At 39.9% G+C, this 21,242-nt stretch overlaps 1 protein-coding gene across 4 annotated transcripts in view; it reads right to left on the reverse strand.

Annotated features, from left to right (window-relative positions):
• The window catches only part of MYO5A (myosin VA), a 99,842-nt gene that overhangs the window by 4,867 nt on the left and 73,733 nt on the right, over positions 1-21,242 (reverse strand). The window contains exons 26-40 of one of the 4 annotated variants that reach the window (XM_041469094.1): positions 20,712-20,825; positions 18,357-18,503; positions 17,554-17,607; positions 16,608-16,835; positions 13,265-13,365; positions 12,645-12,725; positions 10,617-10,815; positions 8,974-9,048; positions 7,065-7,158; positions 5,773-5,919; positions 5,210-5,364; positions 3,933-4,022; positions 3,073-3,223; positions 1,955-2,237; positions 947-1,121 (exon numbers count right to left, since the gene is read on the reverse strand). In XM_041469094.1, coding sequence (XP_041325028.1) covers positions 947-1,121; positions 1,955-2,237; positions 3,073-3,223; positions 3,933-4,022; positions 5,210-5,364; positions 5,773-5,919; positions 7,065-7,158; positions 8,974-9,048; positions 10,617-10,815; positions 12,645-12,725; positions 13,265-13,365; positions 16,608-16,835; positions 17,554-17,607; positions 18,357-18,503; positions 20,712-20,825 — 2,094 coding nt within the window. The remainder of the gene's footprint in view (positions 1-946; positions 1,122-1,954; positions 2,238-3,072; positions 3,224-3,932; positions 4,023-5,209; positions 5,365-5,772; positions 5,920-7,064; positions 7,159-8,973; positions 9,049-10,616; positions 10,816-12,644; positions 12,726-13,264; positions 13,366-16,607; positions 16,836-17,553; positions 17,608-18,356; positions 18,504-20,711; positions 20,826-21,242) is intronic. The other 3 variants (XM_041469096.1, XM_041469095.1, XM_041469098.1) reach the window with 3 other exon arrangements.

Genomic DNA, 21,242 nt, shown 5'->3' on the forward strand with positions numbered 1-21,242 from the left:
ACCTCCTGTAGTCTTACAACTTCTCTGTTTTTCAAGAGAGTGAGCTATTTCTCTAAAAACAGGGATAATACCACCAAAGGAAAGAATTACATAAGAAAGACTTTAAAAATAATATGGGTGAAAAAACCTATTAAAAATTCTCTTTGTTTTTTTACCATTCCCTTTATTAAAAAAACAAAACATTTTGTTAAAAAGTCAAAACACAGCACATGGAATTCTAACTTCTCATTCAGTAGAATGCTAAGTGACCTTCCAGTAACGTGAATTAATAAATCAAAATAGCTTTATTAATGCAACTGATAGTGCTGACACAACTGTGAAAGAAAGGGGAATTTCTTCCTTTTCCTGGTGAGAATTGTTCAGTAAGCATCAAAGATGCTTGGGTCCATTCATTCCTGTACAACCTCTATGCAAATGTAGCATGGTTTGAAAAAGAAGTGCAACGTATCTGTACAAAATCTGAGCTTTCATAAATAGGAGTCTGTTTACTGAGCCCACTTGGTTCAGCCTTTGAGGCTGATGGGTACAGTAACCTCACACTCTTGTTTGCAGACTCACAGACAACAGCTCTGTTTGAATTGTCCATCAACTTGGCTGGATACCAACTCTGATGGCAGAAAGACCAACTCCTACTACCCTAGGCAGAGCTGTCTGGAGTACAGAGATGTCTTTGAATGAAGACTTTTCTCTAAGGATTTCCAAAAACTGAGAGACTGTGTACAGCACTGCACCCTGCACAATCTATTGAGCTTCCTCTCATTTGTTCAAAACTTATCTCAAACATCAGACTCAAAAGAATCTGGTCCTTTTTTCACCCCTCCAACTTAATCTGTTATAGCAAAACCAAGTAAGAAACCTCCAATTCACGTGTGACAGCAGTGCTGGCAGAGACAGCAACACCAACAGAGCAGAGAGCTGCTCAGACAGACAGTGGGGATTCGCTCACCTGGGCAGTGGTCAGTGCATTGCACATTGAACATATGGCTTCTGCATCTTCATCTGTTTTCTTTTTTACTTGCAACAACTGTGCAGCCTGGATGAGGGGTTCCAGGGTTTCCTTAGCCCCACTATTCATCAAATTTTTATCACGTAGCCATTCCTCCAGTTGACTCACATTGTATCTGTACAAAGAGGTAAGAGCATCAAGAACATTAATGCTTGATTATGGATAAATGGAAAGCATGTGCAATTTCTCTTTCCCAGTGCTGCTTCTTTGTCCTTATGTGCTTTGTTATTTTGTCTTCACACTGTTTTCTTCCAATTAAGGCAGGGATTTTGACTTTCATAACAGTTAGAAACTATGGACTAGAAAGAAAAATATTCTTTGTTAGAAACAAAGATTTCCACTAGCTAGTCTTTCCCATTTGTTTCTGTTCCTATTAATTGCATGAATGTGATAAAAGAAAGGCAAATGAGATTTTGCCCAAGTTAAAGTACAGTGAGGCTTTGGGACGTAACCTGAGGGACTGGAATGCCCTGGCTAAATTTCCTGACATATGCCAGTAAAATCCATTGAACAAGTGATGTGAAATGCAGGAGATGATTCAGACAGCTTTACCTCAGGATGCAGCAAACTAGTGTAGACAAAGAGGTATCCACTGCACCACCAGTATAAAAAAAAAAGCAGCAGGCATGTTTGCTACTCTTCTCTAAAAGCTGAGGAAGCAATTACCAACATTTCACCTACAGTTATGATTCCCACTTGATAATGAAACACTTTTTGGTTGGCTTCTACCATATTTCTTTGAATGTCAGGTAGGATTTGGCCAAAGTCAACTAAGCTGTTTTTAACCAAATTTCACCAAATCAGTTCAACACCATCTGCACCAGTTTGCATGTGGAAAAATAGATATTCCAGGTATCTGCAACTCCATCAAAATGATATTCAGCAACGTCAAGAGTTCAGTAAGATTTCCAGCAGCGCATTGCAGAGCACTGTAACAAGCTGTCCCACCTTATCTGCATTCCTTTGCTCCAGGAGCACATGTCCTTGCGCAGGAGAAGGTTGTTGAGCGTCACGGCCCCAATGATGTAGAACATCTGCTTGACCACCTGTTTGATCAGCTCTGGGTCCATGCCGTGCTGGCACATCACCGAGTGGAAGGAGTTCAGCTGCCGGATGATGGAGTCCAAGGTGTAGGTGCCCTCGTCAGCAATGCTGGACGTTCTCTTCCGCAGCCCTGTCGGTTTCACCCCTGACACGCCTTGGATGGTCTCGTGCTCCAGCATTCCTGAAACTGCATTTGGTTGGCACCATTATTGCAATGGCTGACAACTGCTGGCACACAAGCATGTTGGGCAAGACAGCAAAGCAGGGAGAGCAGGCTGGGCTTTCTGCTAGCCACAGTTTACCATGATTTACAGAAACAGTGTGTCCCACTATGTTTGGCAAAATCTAAGTTCACGGGGTTTTTACAAAGATTCCAGCCTGTGTGTTTAAAAGGACAGTCTGAATCTAGCTCAGGAAAGTATTTTTTTCTTCCTAGAGTCATATGAGCAGCAGAATCAGCAAACTGAGAGCTGCTCCATTCTTTTAAATGTTGTGATTGGAAAGCATCATGAAAATTTCTGTGGGAGTACTGTCTGAACAGAAAATGAAAAGTATTCTTAATGAAAAAAAAAACAAAAACCTCTCTGAATGTTAGCTTTACCACTACTTGTGATTTAATTCCTCACTGCTGTCAATAACAACAACAAAACATTTTTTCCATATTAATTTCAATTAAGAGTTCTCATGTAATTAAAGTCTAATTTTTCCATGGGATATTTCCCAACAGACAGGGTAACAAAGATCAGATTGTCCTGACAGCTTCCTCCTGCAAATGCCTGATTTATGCCAAGCATGAATAAGGTATACCAATTTATTCTGGCACTGCCAGAAGAACCAGTCACAGTTTATTTTTCCTCTAATCCAACCTGTCCAGAATAGTCCTTGTCATCTCTGAACAGAACACCAGAGATGTAATGAAACTCTACTGTTTAGGAAGAAATACATGATACATCTACTACCACCACCACAATTTTAATTTTGGTACTGTGTTGTGAATTTTAAGGATTTCAACTTTGTCTTACCAATCATTGGTTGCAGGATATTTTCCAACACTCGGACAAGTTGTTGGTAGATCTGAATAGCCAAGTCACTCAGTACTTGTCTGTATTCAGCTAAATCAAAATTAGTGAGGCAGTGTTCATTTTGACGAGGTGTATTATGCTTCATAAACCCCTGCATTCATAAAATAACAGAAATTAATGCTTCAGTAGAGCACAAAAATATTGCACAAATCCAGTATTTGCATTTTCTTTCACGCAACTCTCAAATAATACCTTAAGTCACAGCCCCTCAAAATTTTAGTTTGGAACTTTGTCTGATTGAGGCCAATGCTAGGATTTACTTTTCAAGTGTCATGTCCACAGCATCTGCTTCCTTAACTCAAAATTTCAGGTCTGTGACACAGGAACAACTCTACCAGCTTTCTGGCAGGCAAGAGTTCCTCCCACTCCAGCATGGGCATTTTCACCCGGCCAGCTGTGGTCAAAAGCCCAATTAAGCCCAATTGAAAGAGGAATTGGGCATATCACAGCCTCCAAATATCAACTGGTCTGCCATACTAAAGGCTAAAAGGCTTAATATGGCCCTTTTGATAGGGAGGAGTGAATCATTGCTAAAAACCATAATGGTAGCTGCCAGATCCTCCTGCTCAATCTGAGCTGGCCCTTTTGGGGGCCCAATGTCATCTAGACTCTGGGTCCCAGCCCACAATAAAGGGAAGCTGGTTCAAATCTTACATCCCTGTGCTTTCCACTGATGCTGTCACCATCACTCATTCCAAAAGGTCTAGCCATTTTAAGAGACTATGACTAGATCTTTTGTACAAGATTTGTTAAAGAGCAGTGCTGACTGGAGAGCAAGAGAAACCAGAATAAGAGCTTACCTCTTCTCCACTGTACTGCTTCAAACAGTGCAAAAATCGGCAGGTGTTCGACAGCCAGAAGGACACTGTCTCAAAGTCATCTCCTCTTTTCTGGAGATAAAGACAAACACACTTCAGCAAAGACTGGCAGGAGAAATAAAATAGAATGCAAGATACACAACTAAATGCTTAAAGTACACTTTCTAGTAGATCCTCATTCTGATGTTTTGCAAAACTTTGTGTATTACAGTAATGTATTAGGAAAACAAGGGTTTTGGCAAAGTACCATTTAACACCCTCCCTCTTTTCCTTAGTATTTTTCACAAATATCATTTCCTCCACAGAGATGATCTTTCTGTGCTTTACAGACCCATCCTAATTGCTCTGGGCAGAAATCAAAGGGCAATGTGACTGTATTCCCAAAATAGCCAATGACTCTTGTGAAGAGCCCAGTGGGGAAGACTGGAATGACACAGAGCCAGCAGAAGGAGCAGGAAACAATTCAGTTTTGATGAATGCCACTTATATCACAACAATTTTGGCAGCCTGAAATGGAAAACGAAACAAAAACAACAAACCCTTCTCACCAAAGAACACAGGCTTGAGTGTGTGCTGAATGGTTCTACAGCTCCACAGTGTGCACTTCTTTCACTTAAAAATGTTCAAAAATTCTTATTGATATCTAAGCTCCTGCAGGATTGTTTACTAAGTATTTTTCCAAAAATTGTAGTTTGATTAAAGGCTTGGTTTTTGACACATCTCTCTCATTTAAAAAATAAAAAACCATGTAAGCATAAAACATGTTCATGTCTTAATAATGCCTTCAAGATACACCTGGGCTGAACTCTCCCAGCCAACTCCGTGAAAAGACTTTAGGCAGTAACATATTATCATCAGTGTAATCTGTAGGTGAAGCAAATGAGGAATCTGTTAACCAAAACTGCAAATGGAACTGTTTATTTAAGCATTCTGGAGAAGATAAACAAAGACTCACTCTGCAAACTCTGACTACATCCAAAACTTTATAAGCTGAACTTCATAGGAGGGAGACTACTCAAAACAAAAAGAAGGTAGTCCTTCTCCCATTAATTCAATGCACCTCTGCTACTACAGGGATGAAATGCCAGTAATGAAATTTGTTATTTTTTTTAACACAACTCTTGGGACTTTAGTCGCAGTTCACTGATGACAAACCCAGAGCCAATTCAATGAAAGCCTTTTCCTCATTCTCCTAACATAAAACCAAAAGCAAATTTAAAATTAATGGGTTTTTTTCTTAACTAAGCAGACTAACTAACCTTTAACACTTTTTTGATGCCATTGATAGTGGAAGTCAACAACGACCGCACTTTCTGGTCATCATTAAGGTAATCTGCATGGCGCACACACATGAACAAAATATATGCTGGGAGTCCTGGAATCAGGTTGACAGCTACCCCACGTGGTTTCAGCTCTTGGGAAAAACAAACACACATTGTCTTGTTAAGTGTCAAGTCATTGGAAGATGTTATATGAGGTAATTGCAACCTCCCCAGTTAATAGCATATACATGTATATATATATATATATTCGGCCAGTGAAAACTCAGAGCAAAACTAAGGGCCACTTTCTTGGTAAAATAACAGAATAAGAAAATATAAGTGCCTGTTTAAAATATGCAGGCATGCTAATATGTACTATACTCACCAGGAAGGACAATTAGATTACAATACACATTTAGGAACTGTAGATAAACTGAACACTGTCAAAACCAAAATAAGCATTCCTAATTTGCATTTCCTAATGCAAATTCTGTCTTCTTATCATTCATTTTTCAGATTGTATGGAAGCAGAGAAGGCCACAAATGAGAAAGATGCTTACCTAAAATAAGATTCTTGACAAGTTTTTGTTCATCCTCCTTCTTGTATTCCAACATCCCTTGGAAGTCCTTTTCCTTCCGTGGAATGTTAACTGGACGAATAGGTTCATCAATGATTTGTCCAGGTGATATGTTCTCCATCTGGCCCACTTCAGAGAGAGAATGGAAAGAAATATTACATTTTCCAGTGAAGCTAATACATGCCAGAGGCATTTCTGTAACATTCCTTAGGAAAGTCCTGGCACCAGGAGGACAGGGAAGAGAACATTAAGAGCAAAGCTGAGAAAACTCATTGGTTGAGAAAAAGGTGTTTAGTAAGAGAAGGAAAAGGGGCTGGGGAGGACAGGAAGCAGAGCAGAGGCAATCACCCATGACAAAACCTCACCCTGAGGGAACTGATGTCCAGCCAGGCTCAAACAACAGTGTGGAAAATGCCCTCCTGTGGCTCCTGACATTAGGAGGTGCAGCACACGGAATATTGCTCTGGCCAGCCTGGGTCAGCTGTCCTGGCTGTGCCCTTGTGCCCTCCCACCTCAGCTTACTGAGGGGACAGAGTGGGGAAAAAAGGAAACCTTGACACTGTCCAGCTCTGCTCAGCAGTAGCCAAAACACCAGTGTGCTCCCAGCAGTGTTATAGACTCAAATCCAAAACACAGCATCACACAGGCTGCTATGGTTAGTTAGAAAGTTAACTCCATCCCAGTCAGACCTACTGCACCTTTCTAAGCTAATTAGGCAATAAACACAGACCGAACTATATTTTCAGGAGCATTTTCCCACTCTGCATTATGTATGAACATTACTATGGTCTTGTCCAGAGAAGTAACTGAATAATATTTCAAGATTTAAAAAAACAAAAAAAAAAAAAACAAAAAAAAAAAAAAAAAAAAAAAAAAAAAAAAAAAAAAAAAAAAAAAAAACACAACAAAAAAACACCTAGTTGGACTAACTAACCTTCACATTCAAAGGAAAACTGGGTAACTCATTTTTGCCTGGTTCATATTTAGTACTGCTTTTCTCTTGGCAAAACCAGATACTGTCTTTGAGTTCACAAACACTGGAGGAAACCTCCCTTTATGTTTGAATACTTTCTGCCTTCAGAGAAACATCAATCTCCTTTTCTCATCTTCTAAATGTTCATCAAGGAACACACAGAGGTCTGAGTATACATCCTGTTTCTGCAATCAGCAGAGGCTAAGGCTACTGAAGACCTCACAAGTGCTAAAACAGATGGGTATGATGATAACCAGATCACAAAGTAAACCAAAGTCTCTCTCTCAAAATATAGAAGTACCTTCGAGTTCACCAATCTTCTTAGCAAACACTTTCAGCTGCTTCTTTAACTTGCGAACAGTTTTGTCCTGCTTTTCCAGCTGCTCCATTAAATCCTGTAAATTCAAATAAGGGAAAGATTAAGATATGGGGACAATCCTGGACCGTGTGACAGAGACAAAACCAGTGCTGTTATAGAGTTACGAGGCAGTGAGGAAAGCTGAACAGAAGTGCCATCCTCTGGCCAAAGGTTGCAAGCTGGTACACTGCCTATAACACAAGCCAAATATTGCAAATATTATTAAGTTATATGCAGCATGAGAAAGGCAAAGCTCATAGGCAGGCAGATTCTGCAGACACTCAGAACGAGGTCAGTTTGTACAGCAGAAGATATTTTGCTACAAACACATTTCCCTAATGCTTCCTCCCTGCTCTTCCAAATGCCTCACACAAATTATTTTCTTTATTATTAAACAGCTATTCTGTATTTCTGCATCATTTATTCCTGTCTTTATGACGGACTCCTTATTCAGACCTATCCATGTTATCAGAGGATGACAGAGAAACACCTTAACTTGCACTCAAATTTACCAAATCAAACATCCAAACACCATTTCTTGCTGTCATCACATTTCCTTACACTGAAACTGGTTTCCTACATGTTTTTATTCTGTAACTGAATAACATCTAGCACTAAAAGTCCTATTCTTTTAGCAAACTGTATTTGTCCTTCAAGGGAACACTCCCCAGAAATCTATCTTTGAATAGTTCTGTGACATATCTGTTGTAGTACATTCACAAAATAATTGTGTAATTAAAAAAGGGAAAGTCATTCTAAAGAAAGCAAAACCCCAAAGCTCAAACAACCTGAAAGCTATTCCAGGATAAGTGTTGGAAAGCAGCTTAGAAGAAAAATCTCCTAAGCAGGAGGATTATTCTTGGCACTGTTGGGAACATAAGGGATTGTGAACTCCCTGCATTAAAAACATCATACACCTCTTCTGAAGTACTGAAATATTTCAGTGCAGCATGGGCACAAACCTTAATCACATAGTAAAACAGTTTACAAGCTGATACAACATACTTGAGCAGTAAGATATTAGGCCTGTTGACAACAGAATGGAGGCCATGCTTCACATTCAAAGCACTGTTCAATTTCACAACAGAAATCCTATTAATAACACTACCTACTTGCTGTCAGATAAATCAATTTCTCCTGAAACTAACAAAAAGACACATTTAAGTTCAACAGACTGTTTTGATTGTATCAGGGATGGGATATGATTTCAGAACAACCTCTATGTGAAGATGAATAAAGTTCTTTCTATGGTTCCTCTAAAACAAATTTAACAGATTTCACATCTCATTAAGATCTAGAAACTCATACATTATATTCTTTCAAGCTCACATATGTTGCTGTCTTTAATTACTTTGTGAAAATATTATCACCAATGTCATTCTTCATATTTTGCGTTTCTGAAAAATATTAAAATAACAATAAATCCAGGCTATGACTGGATTGCTGGCATTATTCACTTTGGTAAGGATCTGTATTATCAGTCCTCTAATTTTCTGAACTGAATCTAAATGTATCCAAGTTTCAAAATAAAGAATAGTTTTGAAAATTGAACATCTTTTGCATCATGTACCTCTTTTCCAGGGCAGTATTAAGTAGTATTCAAAAAGAAACTGCTTTGCTCACAGCGCAAGGCTCGTATTAGTAACAAAACTGTGCATCAAAAAGAAACACAGATTACACAAAGGACACTAAGACTAACAAAAAAAGCAGTGAAGGAAGTAATTGGCATCATGAAGCTCTCTGCAGGGAGATTTCCTCTGAAAGGGAGAAAAGGAGACAGCCTGCTTTTCAATTAGTGCTTCAGAAACAGAGACTGAGACAACAGAAAACAGGGTTCACGTGAGCTACATACAATCATCCTCTTGTAAAGGGAAATCCGGTACAACTGATACTTCTTGGGATCATCTGCATACAACTCCTCATAAAACTGCAAAAATAGGGACAGGATTGGTTTTCTCCCTCCCTCTGTGCCACTGAAACTTCAGTGAGCACTGTACAGATTAAATCAGAACACAACAAGATCAAGAATCATCTGTTTTTAGGCAGTCTAGGCGTTAGTTGTGTTCATGCCAGCAGCTCTCAGAGAGAAGCTGATGTAGGTGAGTTGCAGAACAGTCAGATCTTTTTAAAATGGGCCACACCAGGACTGTGAGAGCATGGAATACAACCTTTGTGAGAACAGGGACAGGACATTTTCTTATGCTAATCAAGATGGGATTGCAGTGAACACTACAATTCTGACATGGCACCTGGAAAGCTGCAAATAGTTTCCACTCCAGGGCTAAGAGTGGAACTGAAACATACCCTTGGCTTGGAGTGGACTTGCAATACTCAAACATCTGACATGAAACACTGAGGAACGAGTCTATATTTAACAAGTAAAATTACATTCAGTGTATTTGAAAACAAAGAGAACTCCTCTGGGATATAATTACATGACTGTGTGTTGTCTTGGGAACACAATGTGATGAGTAGGTCTCTGGGGCAAAAATGGCTAAAAATTGTAACATATGACTAAGCAGCAGGAGGGAGCTGCTGAGACAGAAATATTCACCATCTACCTTTGTGAGAGACTGCAGCTGCTGGGGCAAACTTACACTTTTAGCCATTTCTCCAACATGTATCAGCTGAATTATCTGATACTTTGCTCAAAATCGTTGGTATTAAGACAAGACCCCAACAGTGATAACTTCTGTCATGTACATTAACAGGAAACACTACACCTTGGCTTGTTTGGAGGAAGCAATGACACTCACAGCCAGGATTTTTCTGGCTGAAGTAGCTTGTTTCCCTTTACCAATAACAAGCCAAATACATGCCAACACAGGTCTCTCTGGAAGATTTCCCCAGAAATGAAGTAGCTCACATAGGATGAACATACTCCTTTGTTTAAGAAGGTGAGAGTTTTGCCCAATCCTTCCTTCATACAAAAATGCTGTGCAGTACACACATGGACTACCACTTATTAGCTATGTGACTTCTAACCAAGTTTCTTTTTATGGAACTATTTCTTTTTTCAAAACATACTGAATAGCTGGAGCTCGTAAAATGGTGGATTATCTGTGTAGCTTCAGGCAGGGAAGAGAGAAATGGAAAGATAAATTACATTAAATGATTAAAGAATTACATCAGAGTTTTTCAATGAAATAAACAAACTAACATATTTCAGGGGAATATGAATATGAATAATGCCCCTCCTTGGCATTATTAGTTTTTATGAATTCCCTGGACATCAACATTCTGTTTAGCCAGGAGTAAACTCACCAGTTGGAAGCTGGGATCCACAAGCTTCCTCCATGCCCCAAACTTCAAACCAATCTCCTGAAGCATTATTACTTCAGGAGCAATCGCAAGCCTCTCTCTCCCATTAGCTTACCCTCCAGAAAACCACCACCTTCGTGCAATTTTTTTTGCAGGAAGCTGCCATCTGAAAAATGATAAGAACCTAGAGGTGTGGCAGGTGTGTGAGTGGCTCCTGAGCCTCCCTTCTCTTACCAAGTTCTCATTAGTGAGCCGGGTGATCTCGTGCTGCAGGCTGGCTTCGATGCGCGCCTCGGGAGGCAGCTGCAGGTTCTGGGCCAGCAGCTGCTGCTGCCGGTTGTTTTCCTCCTTCAGACTCTGGATCTCACCTCGCAGCGATTCCAGCTCGTTCTCGTGGCTCTTCTTCTGCGACTGAAGCTGAGACTCCAGCAGCCTGAGGAGGGTGAGCAACACTTTGTGTGAGCACGCTCAAAGTTACGTCCCCGGTTCTCAGAGGGAGTGTAAAGCTTTAGCTGCTGCTCAGGAACAATTAGCCATGGCTTGCAAAGGAAAATGAAAAAGGCAGAGGACTCTTTAAACCCTTTAGTATGCCTTCTAATTAAATTAAGCTTGCATGATCAAAAAGTGAAGAGAGAGAAGCTAATTGTGACACTGCCCTGCGTTTCCTTTGACTGTACAGGGTGCCACTGTGGCAATAAATGTGAAGCTAAGTCTTCTCAGATTGACTGAAGAGGCTTTAAAGAGGTTTTACCTCTAAACAAATCAAATAATCCTAGATGAAGATGACACTACGTTCACTTAAGTTAGTACCTTGCAATATTAACAATAAAAAATATTTTTAGAGTTAACTTTTTCAGTCAGAAACCATTTAACTGCAAATGCACATGGATAATCTTTATTTTTGCATTAAACCCAACATTTTTCAGAGGGTTGTCCTTAATGCACAAAAGGTCAACAACAGAATTGGACTCAGGACTGAAATCCAGGAGCTTTACCCTCACCACTAACTCATTCTTTCCCCTTGGGCACATCACATCTCAAGTTTTTCTCATTGTGAAGTGGGGATAACATGTACCAGCCTCCTGCCAGGCAGTGCTGGGGTTCTACTCCTGCTTGCAAGGCACTGTCCAAGGGCTCTGACTCATAATTTTGTACATACACAGGAAATGACAATACTAGTGACTACCACTGTTCAATTAGACAATATTTCAGGGTTTAAATATGCATAAGGCAGGAACACTTATTAGTAACCAGACTGATGAAGCACACAAGGGCAAATAGTCATTCACCTGCAATGCTCTGCCATTTAATATAAAACTTCTTGTCTTTACAGTGCCAGGACAAGAGGCAAGAGGCACAGAGCAAACCAGCTCCCATCCTGTCTGCTGCAGAACACTTGCTCTAGGTTAGATCTTCACAGGGGCACACAACAATGTTAGGGGTAGAACATGTTAGCACCAGAAAAGGAAAGACTTTAGTTATAGCAGTCATTGCAAAATACCACTTTCTGTAGTCACTGCTACCAAATGCATTCACTGGAGCACATCAGAGGGCTGGTGCAGTGAATTAGGTGTCAGGGCAGGACGAGGAAGCGTTTTGGAAGTCAGGGACACCGATGAGCACACAGAGCCAGAGCACCCCATGACCAGCACAGTCCTTGCAGAGACCACACTGGGGCTTCAACAGCATCACAAGGAACTAAAGATTACTTCTCTTTTGTGGTTATTTTGTGACTTACTTTTTGAATTTGGCATGAAGAGACATGAGAGAAGAATGTTTGATTTACTGACCTTGAGACACAAGGAGAGTAAGACCCATTTCAGTTTGACATTTAAGAGTACACTGATGCTACTTAAACAATAGTTTAATAATTACTAAAATGATTGTATTTCTTTAGGCTGAAAAACTGTAAGGAACATCAATTTTGAAACCTGGTGTAAAGGCACACAAATAGTACATGGCTACAAATACTTTCCAGCTGTGGAGCTTCTGGTATTTTACAGTCTACTTTTGTTCAAGTATTCTTATGAATTATGTATTGGCTGCTGTGCCATCTTAAACTTTTTAAATGATAAAGTAGGAAGCTTTGAGGACTAGGTTTGAGAAAACTCCTTAATTTCTATAATTTGTGTTGAATTTTTTTCTAACTGTTAAAGCAATAGAAGTACTGTAGCTAAAGCAAACCCATAGCAAGGGGCACAGTTAGCTAGAAAAGAAGATGCAAATGCAGGAAAAAAAAACCATTCTGAGAAGTCTGGTAACCTGTTGGCTTGTTTTAACCCTTCATAAGCCAGCCAAAGTTCTCCGTCCTCATTCAGCATATGATAGTCCTGGGGAGATTGCCTTTCAAGAAAGGTGTTTAAAAAAATACAAGAGATATATGTGATGGTGATGAGGTGACATGGCAAGGACATTACACACTATATTACAGTTACCATAAAAGAGAAACAAAAAAACACTCTAAAATTAGCAAATTACTTTTCTTGTTTATGTGTTTTTCTTCTGCATGATGAAATTCAGCTCTCAGTGACAGCCCAGCTGGTTACAGCATTCTGTGCTGTTACAACAAACACATTGCCACAGACTATTGTGACCACTGAGGTTCAGAGGGTGACAAAGCAGCCTGGGGAATGGCACCCAGGCTGGGCCACACAGCAATTAGAGGCTAAGAAGATGGAAATCCAGAAAGCTTGATTTTACATTTCCCCATTATTTCCAAATCCTTTATAATGCTGCACACAACAATTTTACTAATGAAATCAAATTATAACCCCAGCTATGAGTGTTCTCTAGACACACATGGATGGAACTGACTCAACACAATATACACAGTGTGTCACAGCAGACCCCAAGTGATCACAAAATAAAGAAAGAACTCCTACCTGTTTGTTTCCTTCAGTCCAATATAAGCCTGTGCTATTTCTCCTTTGTCTTTCATCTTCTGTACATCCTCCAAGAGGATTGTGGCATCTGTCATTGTATGCTGGAAAAAGAATGATAATTTCCAGTAAATTTAACAACATAACTGCTCCTTGAATCCGTGTTTTCTTCATGTGCAACACTAATACTTGAGTAGCCACATTAAATAAGTGTGGGTACCTGAGCAAGAGGTTGGTCCATAATTTCTGTGTCCATTTGGTTCACCTTTTAAATTTAATGCACACAAAATGGCCAACTATTGGTCTGTCTAGCAAGTTCTCGGAGTCTCTGCGGTCGAGATGACCCCGAGATGCCAGAAAGTCTCTTTTTCCCAGCCCGATGGTCGAAGAAGGAGTTGGAATTCCTCGGCTCTGGTTCTCAAGGTTGTTTATTTTCTCTTATCTAATATGTTATTTCTCCAGCATGCGGAGGTCTGTCTGGCAGGTCGGTGTGTGGCACACTGACCGCCCTTGGGGCGGTGTTATCTTTTTATACTAAAAACTACGTGTACTTTATTTACAATAATTTTCCAATACCTATCACCTATGTTAGACAGTCTGTCTCTACTCTAAACCAATCCAAAAGTGCCACCACCACAGCAGAAGATGGAGGCCAAGAAGAAGGAGAAGAAGGACAGACCACGCCCAGATTCCTCCATCTTGCCTCCTAAATCCCCATTCTAAAGCCCCAAAATTCTACCTTTTCACCCTGTGACAAATTAGCTATCATTCTACTTAAACTCTCATGGCTTGTAAATCTTCACACAAAGCTGGTAGTTTGTTCCATGGGCTAAAATCAAAGCCACAGGTGTTTTTGACTCCGTGCCAAGGTCTCTGAGCCCCCTGCCAGGGGCTCGAGTCACCCAGGGCAGCCAGAGGAATGTCCTGGGTTCCTACAGTAAGTGGGCACATATGTTAATCTCTTTCCATTTGTTCATCACATAAAATGAACAAAATAAATTTCACAGAATGTTGAATTTGCATTTTATTCAAATTACCAGGAACAGCTGCTAATACTAAAACTGAAGCAGCAGAGTTTTGCCAGCTTAATTCTATTAACATTTCTTAAACATAGCATTACACGGAGTCTTTCAAAGCTCAAAAATAAGAACTATTTCTCACTCATGTATTTTAAATACTCTGTCAAAGCAGAAAAGAATTTACAAGGGCTTGAGATTTTCTACTTTAGATAGCATCATAGTACCAATTTTATTTCAATTTTGGATGTTTATTATGGCACTTTTGCTTTTTCTTCAGTAAAACTTGAAATACTTAAGCTGTTTATAGTCACCTTAGCCAGTCTGATCTGAGTCATTGCCATGGAGTACCACAGGACTTGAATGAACACAAGAGATGGAATTCTAACATTTTGACTTTCAAAACAAGCAGATGCTGTTTTCATGAGCACAATTTTGAAAAGTATTTACAATAACAGCTTTGAGGACAAATGATGGAGCCTAGATCTCTATGTCTAGTATGATTTGTGTTATCCAACATGAAAAACAATAAAATATGTAAGCTCCTCAAAGAATTATTCCAAACATCTTTATGAGACCTTTGAGGTTTTTCTACTATTAATTTACTACAGAGTAACACTGCTGTATCTCACCTGCCAATCTATCAAGCTTTAGCAGTCTGAACATCTTTCATTCAGAGTCAGTTCAGTTTCTTATACTCTTACACGTATACAACTGCATTTTCTAATCAAACATTCAGCAATTCCCATCCATATCTAGAGATGACAATGTGAGCCCACAATGTTTCTTGCTTGCTGAGGACAGCAAACAATCCGAAGTAAGGTACTTCTTCATACCAGAGACACTTAATTTGTTGTGAAATATGAGGGTTTTGCAAGTTAACAGAGGGCTGGTTCCCAGATCACAATGCTCCCTGGATCACTGTCCTTACCCCTCAAACATACTCAGCGAGAAACATGATGGAGCTGACCAATTCTTAAATCCTTCCTTTCATATTCAGGTTGTCATAAACCAACAGCTCAAAACTGTTAAATCTGCTTGTTTTGAATTAACTTGTCTCCCTGTGCAAAGCATGAAGATGGGGATGCAGAGGTCACAGAATTAAGGGAAAAGTTATTCAATAATAGCAAGGTAAAATGCATGATGTACATGTAGGCTACTTAAGAGGCAGGTTAATGACAGCTCAGTATTGTTGAGGGTTATTTTAGCATTTAGAAATTCTGGTTTGTAACTGTAGAAGAAAATGTGTACCTTATCCTCCTGGCAACCAAATTGGTAGGCAAGAAAGAAGAGAAACAAAACATTAAAAAATCTGTCTTTGCTGCAGCTGCCCAACCTGAAAAGCAGAAGCTATCTGCAAACTGGCTGCTGGCCATCCCACAGGTCACCTTCCTATTTCCCTCATACTCATAGCCACTGTAAAATCAACCCTTGCATCCCACCACTGCTGAGAAAGTTATTGAAAGATTCACTAAGTTTTTCTTTACAATGTTCTAAATACTACAGAAAAACGTGTTCTGTTTTCTTTACAGTCAATCATTTAAAACAAGACTTATACATCTTCATGCACCACAGATTCCCAATTTACTTAGGGCAAATATAGACATAACTTTGCAGCAGCAAAGGAAAGATGACATATCTGTTCACTCCTTGCTGCAGTTATGAAAGACAGGATAGCTCAGTTCAGTGGAAATTACTAGTTCCTTGATTTACATGATACTTTTTCAGGTTGAATGATTCTTATTTGCAAAGCTATTAAGCTATTACTTCCCTAACTATGTCATCAGAGCCTTTTATGTGATGTGCATTTCAGTGGTTGTAACCTGCTCTTCTTTCTACAAAAGCACATAGCACCTATCAAGCAATAATACAGAATTTACATATCCTCAAGAGGTCATCTTTACTAAATGTTACTGACTAGCAATAATACAGATGTAGAACAAACTGCTCCTTTTGTTCAACTATTAATTGAAAGGAATTCCTGACAACTCCTTTCAATTTTCCAGTCCAAAGACACTAGAGAAATGACACAGCTCCCAATGAGAATTATTTGTGCACTGTTAAAGGGGTCTGGGGGATCAGACCTTTGGTACAGCCTGTACATCTTCACACGAGCGCTGGTAGAGAAACCCCAGACTGGCTGATTAATACAAGCTCCTAATTCAGACTGCTGTGACCTGTGCACTAACAATGGACCAAAGGATTACACTTAGAACAGTTTCCAAACCTAGACTGCTTCCTTCTGCCATTTCAAGCAGGCTGTTAACGAACAAAGCATGCTAATGATGCAGGTAACTCTCGCACCCAGTGCACCTGCTGATGCGATTTACCTTGGGCTGAATCGCCTCTTTCTGGCTCACAAGCTGAGACCTCAGGATGAGAACTTCCTCTTTGCGTACTTCAAGCTCCTCGCTGACCGAGGTCAGCTGGTCCAGGAGGACTCTGTATGCTGGGGCACCAGGAGCAGTCACCTCTGGAGCTCGTGTCTCTGTCAGGGCCTTCTGCAGCTCATTCAGCTCGTTCTTCAGTTTTTTATTCTCAGATTCAAGCTCTTGACGCTGCAAGAAACAGGGACAGCTCTGTCACCCAGCAGCACTGCTACATGTCTGTAACCCACAGGCACAAAACTATGGACAGAAATGGTAAAAATGATGTGTAGCTGCAAGAAATCCATCAATCTGCCCTGTATCCCTGGCCTCTTGACTGTGGTCAGTGTGGCTGGGAGGAGTTCACTAACAAGACTAACCTTCTGCCTGAAATGCAAAACCAGAGCACACTCACATGGATCAGACAGATTTGATGGCAAACAGAATTGCCAATATTTTTTCCTCTTATTTTCCCCTTAGCAAAAAAAAAAAAAAAAAAAGAGTTCACAACAAATAGTGGTCAGCAGGCTAAGAAAATTCTGCATCACTATTAGGAAATACTTTTGGTTTTAGTGGTCCAAGACATGCAGTAATATCAATAATGATTTTGGAAAAGAGATCTACATTTATCACTGTATTTTTGCTCAAATTAACTTGCAAGCTGTACTAAGTATTTTAATAGAAAACTCCCCCTGGCTTAGGGGATCTTTTTGTTTCGCACCCCCAGCCACACATTCTATACCTCAAAAAGAGCAGTCCTACAATGAAATGACTGCTGGGGAAAATTTGTTCTAATTTCTCCAGCTACTATTTGGAAACAGGAGGGCTATTGTAATTTTCTATGCCAACACATACAATTGGTGGCAAGACTCCTACTAGAAAACCCCAAAAACCTCTGTTTTAGAATTACCTTGAGCGACTCATACTCCAACTCTGCACCTCTTATGGGAGGCCTTTCTTCCTCCTATGAACAAATACAAAGAAGTGTGAAAACTAAAAATCCTTCACTGAGGTAGGAAAACAAAGAGAATTCAAATTATTTTCCTTTAAAACTGTAAAACACTCATTCTGGTACTGCTAACTGCTGTAGTTTGAATATTGGCATTGTCTCCTTTACGTCTGAATTTATGACACATAATTGGTTAATATTAATAAAATCACATATGGTCACTGGCAGTGAAACACAGCAGGATGAACCCCAGCATGCTAAAGAAAGTCACTGGTAGAAATATAATAAGAAACAATTGCCAAAACAAGTTTCATAATTTTTTAAGAACTTAAGGAGACCAAATCAGGAGAATTTATATTGCAATCAGCTAAGGTGACTAAGCCCAGTGCTTTAGCTAGGCATCCTGGTTGAATGGTTAGGCATTCTTCTGCCTAAAATAAACAATTACCATTCTCTCCATCATTTAAGTCTATTTCCTTATGGCTACTCCTTAATAAAAACAGCCTTTCAGCCTTTTCTTTTTTTTAAAGCAAAGTTCCAAGCACATTTTGTTCCTGTTGTCTTCCATCAGAGGATCTCAAGGACCCTGGAAAACTAAATAACCAGTCCCTAGAACTAAGCACCAGTATGAAACTCATCATTAAACAAAGCGAGTGCTAGAGGAAGATGAAGATTTAGTGAAAGCCAGTCAGCATTCACAGAGCTACTGTTTCACAAGAAGGGACACTCTGGTGTCAGCATTTGATCAGCTGCAAGGAGTCCACCTTGGCTTTAGCACGGAGAGCCTGCTCTTCCTTTCTGTCCAGTTCATCCTGCAGGGACTGCTTTTCTTGCTCCAGTTCTGAAACCCGTTTCTGCAGCTTGAGGAACAGAGACATGTCCAGCGCTGCTTTTTTCTCACTAGGCTCCTGCTGCAGAAACAACAGAGGGAAGTCAAGAGGTATTCCCCTTCCACAGCACAAGGAAGCACAACAGTGAGTAAAGATGGGAAACAGACTGGGGAAAGAGAGGAACACAGAAATGTTACTTGATTCTGAGCATTGCCTATCTAAAATATTTCATCAGCTATCAAACACTATTTTAAAAAAGGATTTACTAGTAGAAAATGTTTCTAAGCCTAAAGCCTAGCAAAAGAAAGCACTAGGCACTACCTAGCAGACAGGAGGTCTATAACTAAGCATACCTTATAGTCTTACTTGTTTGAAGGGGGAAAGTAGAAAAAAGAAAAAGTTTGTGGTTAGACTCACCTGGAAACAACTGTAAATAAGGGCTTTTTTGTTTGTTGGTTTAGTTTTCAATGATTTCTTTAGTAAGTTCTTTAGCTAAAGAGAAATCTCTCTGGCAATTTGAAGGTTAATTTAGTGGGATGTGATACAAAAAACTGGTAACAGAGAATATATTTAATGCCTTTTTCCTTTTATTGTGCTAATTATACAGCCTGTTTTGAGCCTAATTCACCAGCTTCTTCACTATTTTCTGGGCAAGGACCAGTGTTTGCAATCTGAAGGTGCATTAGAAATTGTCCATCAGCCTTTTTGTACTTTATGTACTGAGAAGACCAAAGTATTTACTATGAACTGTACCATAAAATCTTAAAGCCTATAAAAGGAACTAGAAAATTAGTATTAATGACTGCAGCAGACAAGCAAGCACAGCCATTTCCACTTCATCTCCTTTTACTGTTGAGGGGAAGAGTCATAAACCACACCAACAGCTCAGGCAAAAGGTAAGAGACTTTTGAGTTTTCTGGCTTTACTTGTTTGCCTTGAGGTGGGCCCAATTTTTTAATGTGGTTTTGTACAATTAATCTAGATTGTTAGTTTAGAGTCAGAACTGGAGAATGTTGAGGGGTTAAACAAAAACAGTGCTGCATTCGTTCACATTCTTGTGTGAGTTCATTTCTTCATTTATAGTGTAAAACCCAAAGCTGGCTCTGGAACAGAGCTAAAATTGCCCTGAAGCACTCCACAGTGCCATGTATTTCTCAGTAAAGTCCCAAAGATGTAATTCAGCAAGTCTATCAGCCAAAGGAAAAGCTGGCATTTGGCTCACATGTGACATCCCATGCACTGTCCTCCTGATTACCTGTGAATGTAGGAGCATCATCCTGAAACCATTATGCAAGGTGGGAAATGTAAGTGGGAAGGCAGATGATGACAGAGTGCAGAGAGAGGCTGTGCCAGCCCCAGTGCAGCAGGGTATTTGCATCCAGAGGAGAAAATAATTCTCTGCAGAGGATTTCCAAAGCAGCACTGACAGCCTGCCAAAAGCTGCTCTGCAGATCCCTAACCCAGGCAGAGGGCACACAGGGTGTGCTGTGCCCTGGCTCTCTGTTAAGGAGATGCACAGAGAAAACTTTAACTCAGGAAAGTGCCAAGCACAGCCAGACCTCCACCCTGAGGGCTCTGTCTTTGCAGTCCCACTGTGATGGGATGGGCTGAAGGGAGGAGTTATCTTGGAAACTATTAGCAATGGCTTGGAGTTGCACCACAAATTATTTATGGTTATTATTCATTAGCTGAATCAAGTCATCTTTCTGAACATTTCTGGACATCTTCCTGATCATTTCTCCAAACACTCTGGGATTTGTACTGCTGCACATGCAAAGGAAACACCCATTCTGGGAGCTTGATTCCTCTCTATGAAATAGAGAAAACCTGATCCAACAAGAGTTCCTCACCCCCAACAGGAAACTCATTCCATGTAGCTGCTAAGGATGCAGCTTGCCATTTTAAATCATTAACTATACAGTAGGCAGGCTCCTCAGGAAGTCTCACTGGTTCTCTGAATTCCCACTTTGGCCTGAATAAGTGATTGTGCTTACCAACACTGACAACCAAATGTTCCACACATGTAAATCAGCTGGATCACCAAGTATCTACTCTATGCTTATTGTAATACAAGAAAAATTCAAAGCACACTTTGACAGTCTTTTTACACAGTGTCATAACTAAATAAGGAATAAGTGTTCTCTAAAAGGAAATGGGGAAAGTTGGATTAAAGCTGTAGATATCTCAGTATGACAATATGGTGTTCAGAAGCACTTATGAAAAAAAAAAGAAAAAGGAATGAGTTCAACCACGTATCAATGAAAAGTTGTGGGGGATTTTTAACATTACCTCCATCCTTAGTGGTAAGTCTTCTGCTTCTGTGATCTCAGAGCTGAAAGTATATTCAGATTCATTGCTACTGTGAGTTGAATCCGTTCTTTTGTGCCCAGGCTTGGGGATGCTCTGAAGTGCAAGTGGAACAAATCAGTACCAGTGCATGGTTTTCCCTGTGACTGTCTCTTCACAACCTTTAGTTTAGCTTATAATATTTGGTGCTATGTCTCAGTTTTCAAAATTAATAAGAAAATATTTTTGATTCTGATCTCTCCAAAGACCTAAAAGCCTATGAGATACAGTTAGCACTGTAAAATTTATCACTGGATGAAGATGGTGCAAACAACACCAGCAGATGTGAATAACTTAAGGGCAAAATAAGGGTGGACAGCACAAGTAATACCACCAGGAAAGCCACAGCAGAAATTTAGCCTTCTTCACAGCTGTAACAATTTTTTTTTTTAAATCCACGACAAATTTTAAATATATTTGTTTTGACTGAACTAATCAAAATAAACAGGCTTTAAAAGGACAATTTCTTCTTTC

Source organism: Pyrgilauda ruficollis, unplaced genomic scaffold, assembly GCF_017590135.1.
Source record: "Pyrgilauda ruficollis isolate IOZ18807 unplaced genomic scaffold, ASM1759013v1 scaffold23, whole genome shotgun sequence".
Classification (NCBI taxonomy): Eukaryota; Metazoa; Chordata; class Aves; order Passeriformes; family Passeridae; genus Pyrgilauda; species Pyrgilauda ruficollis.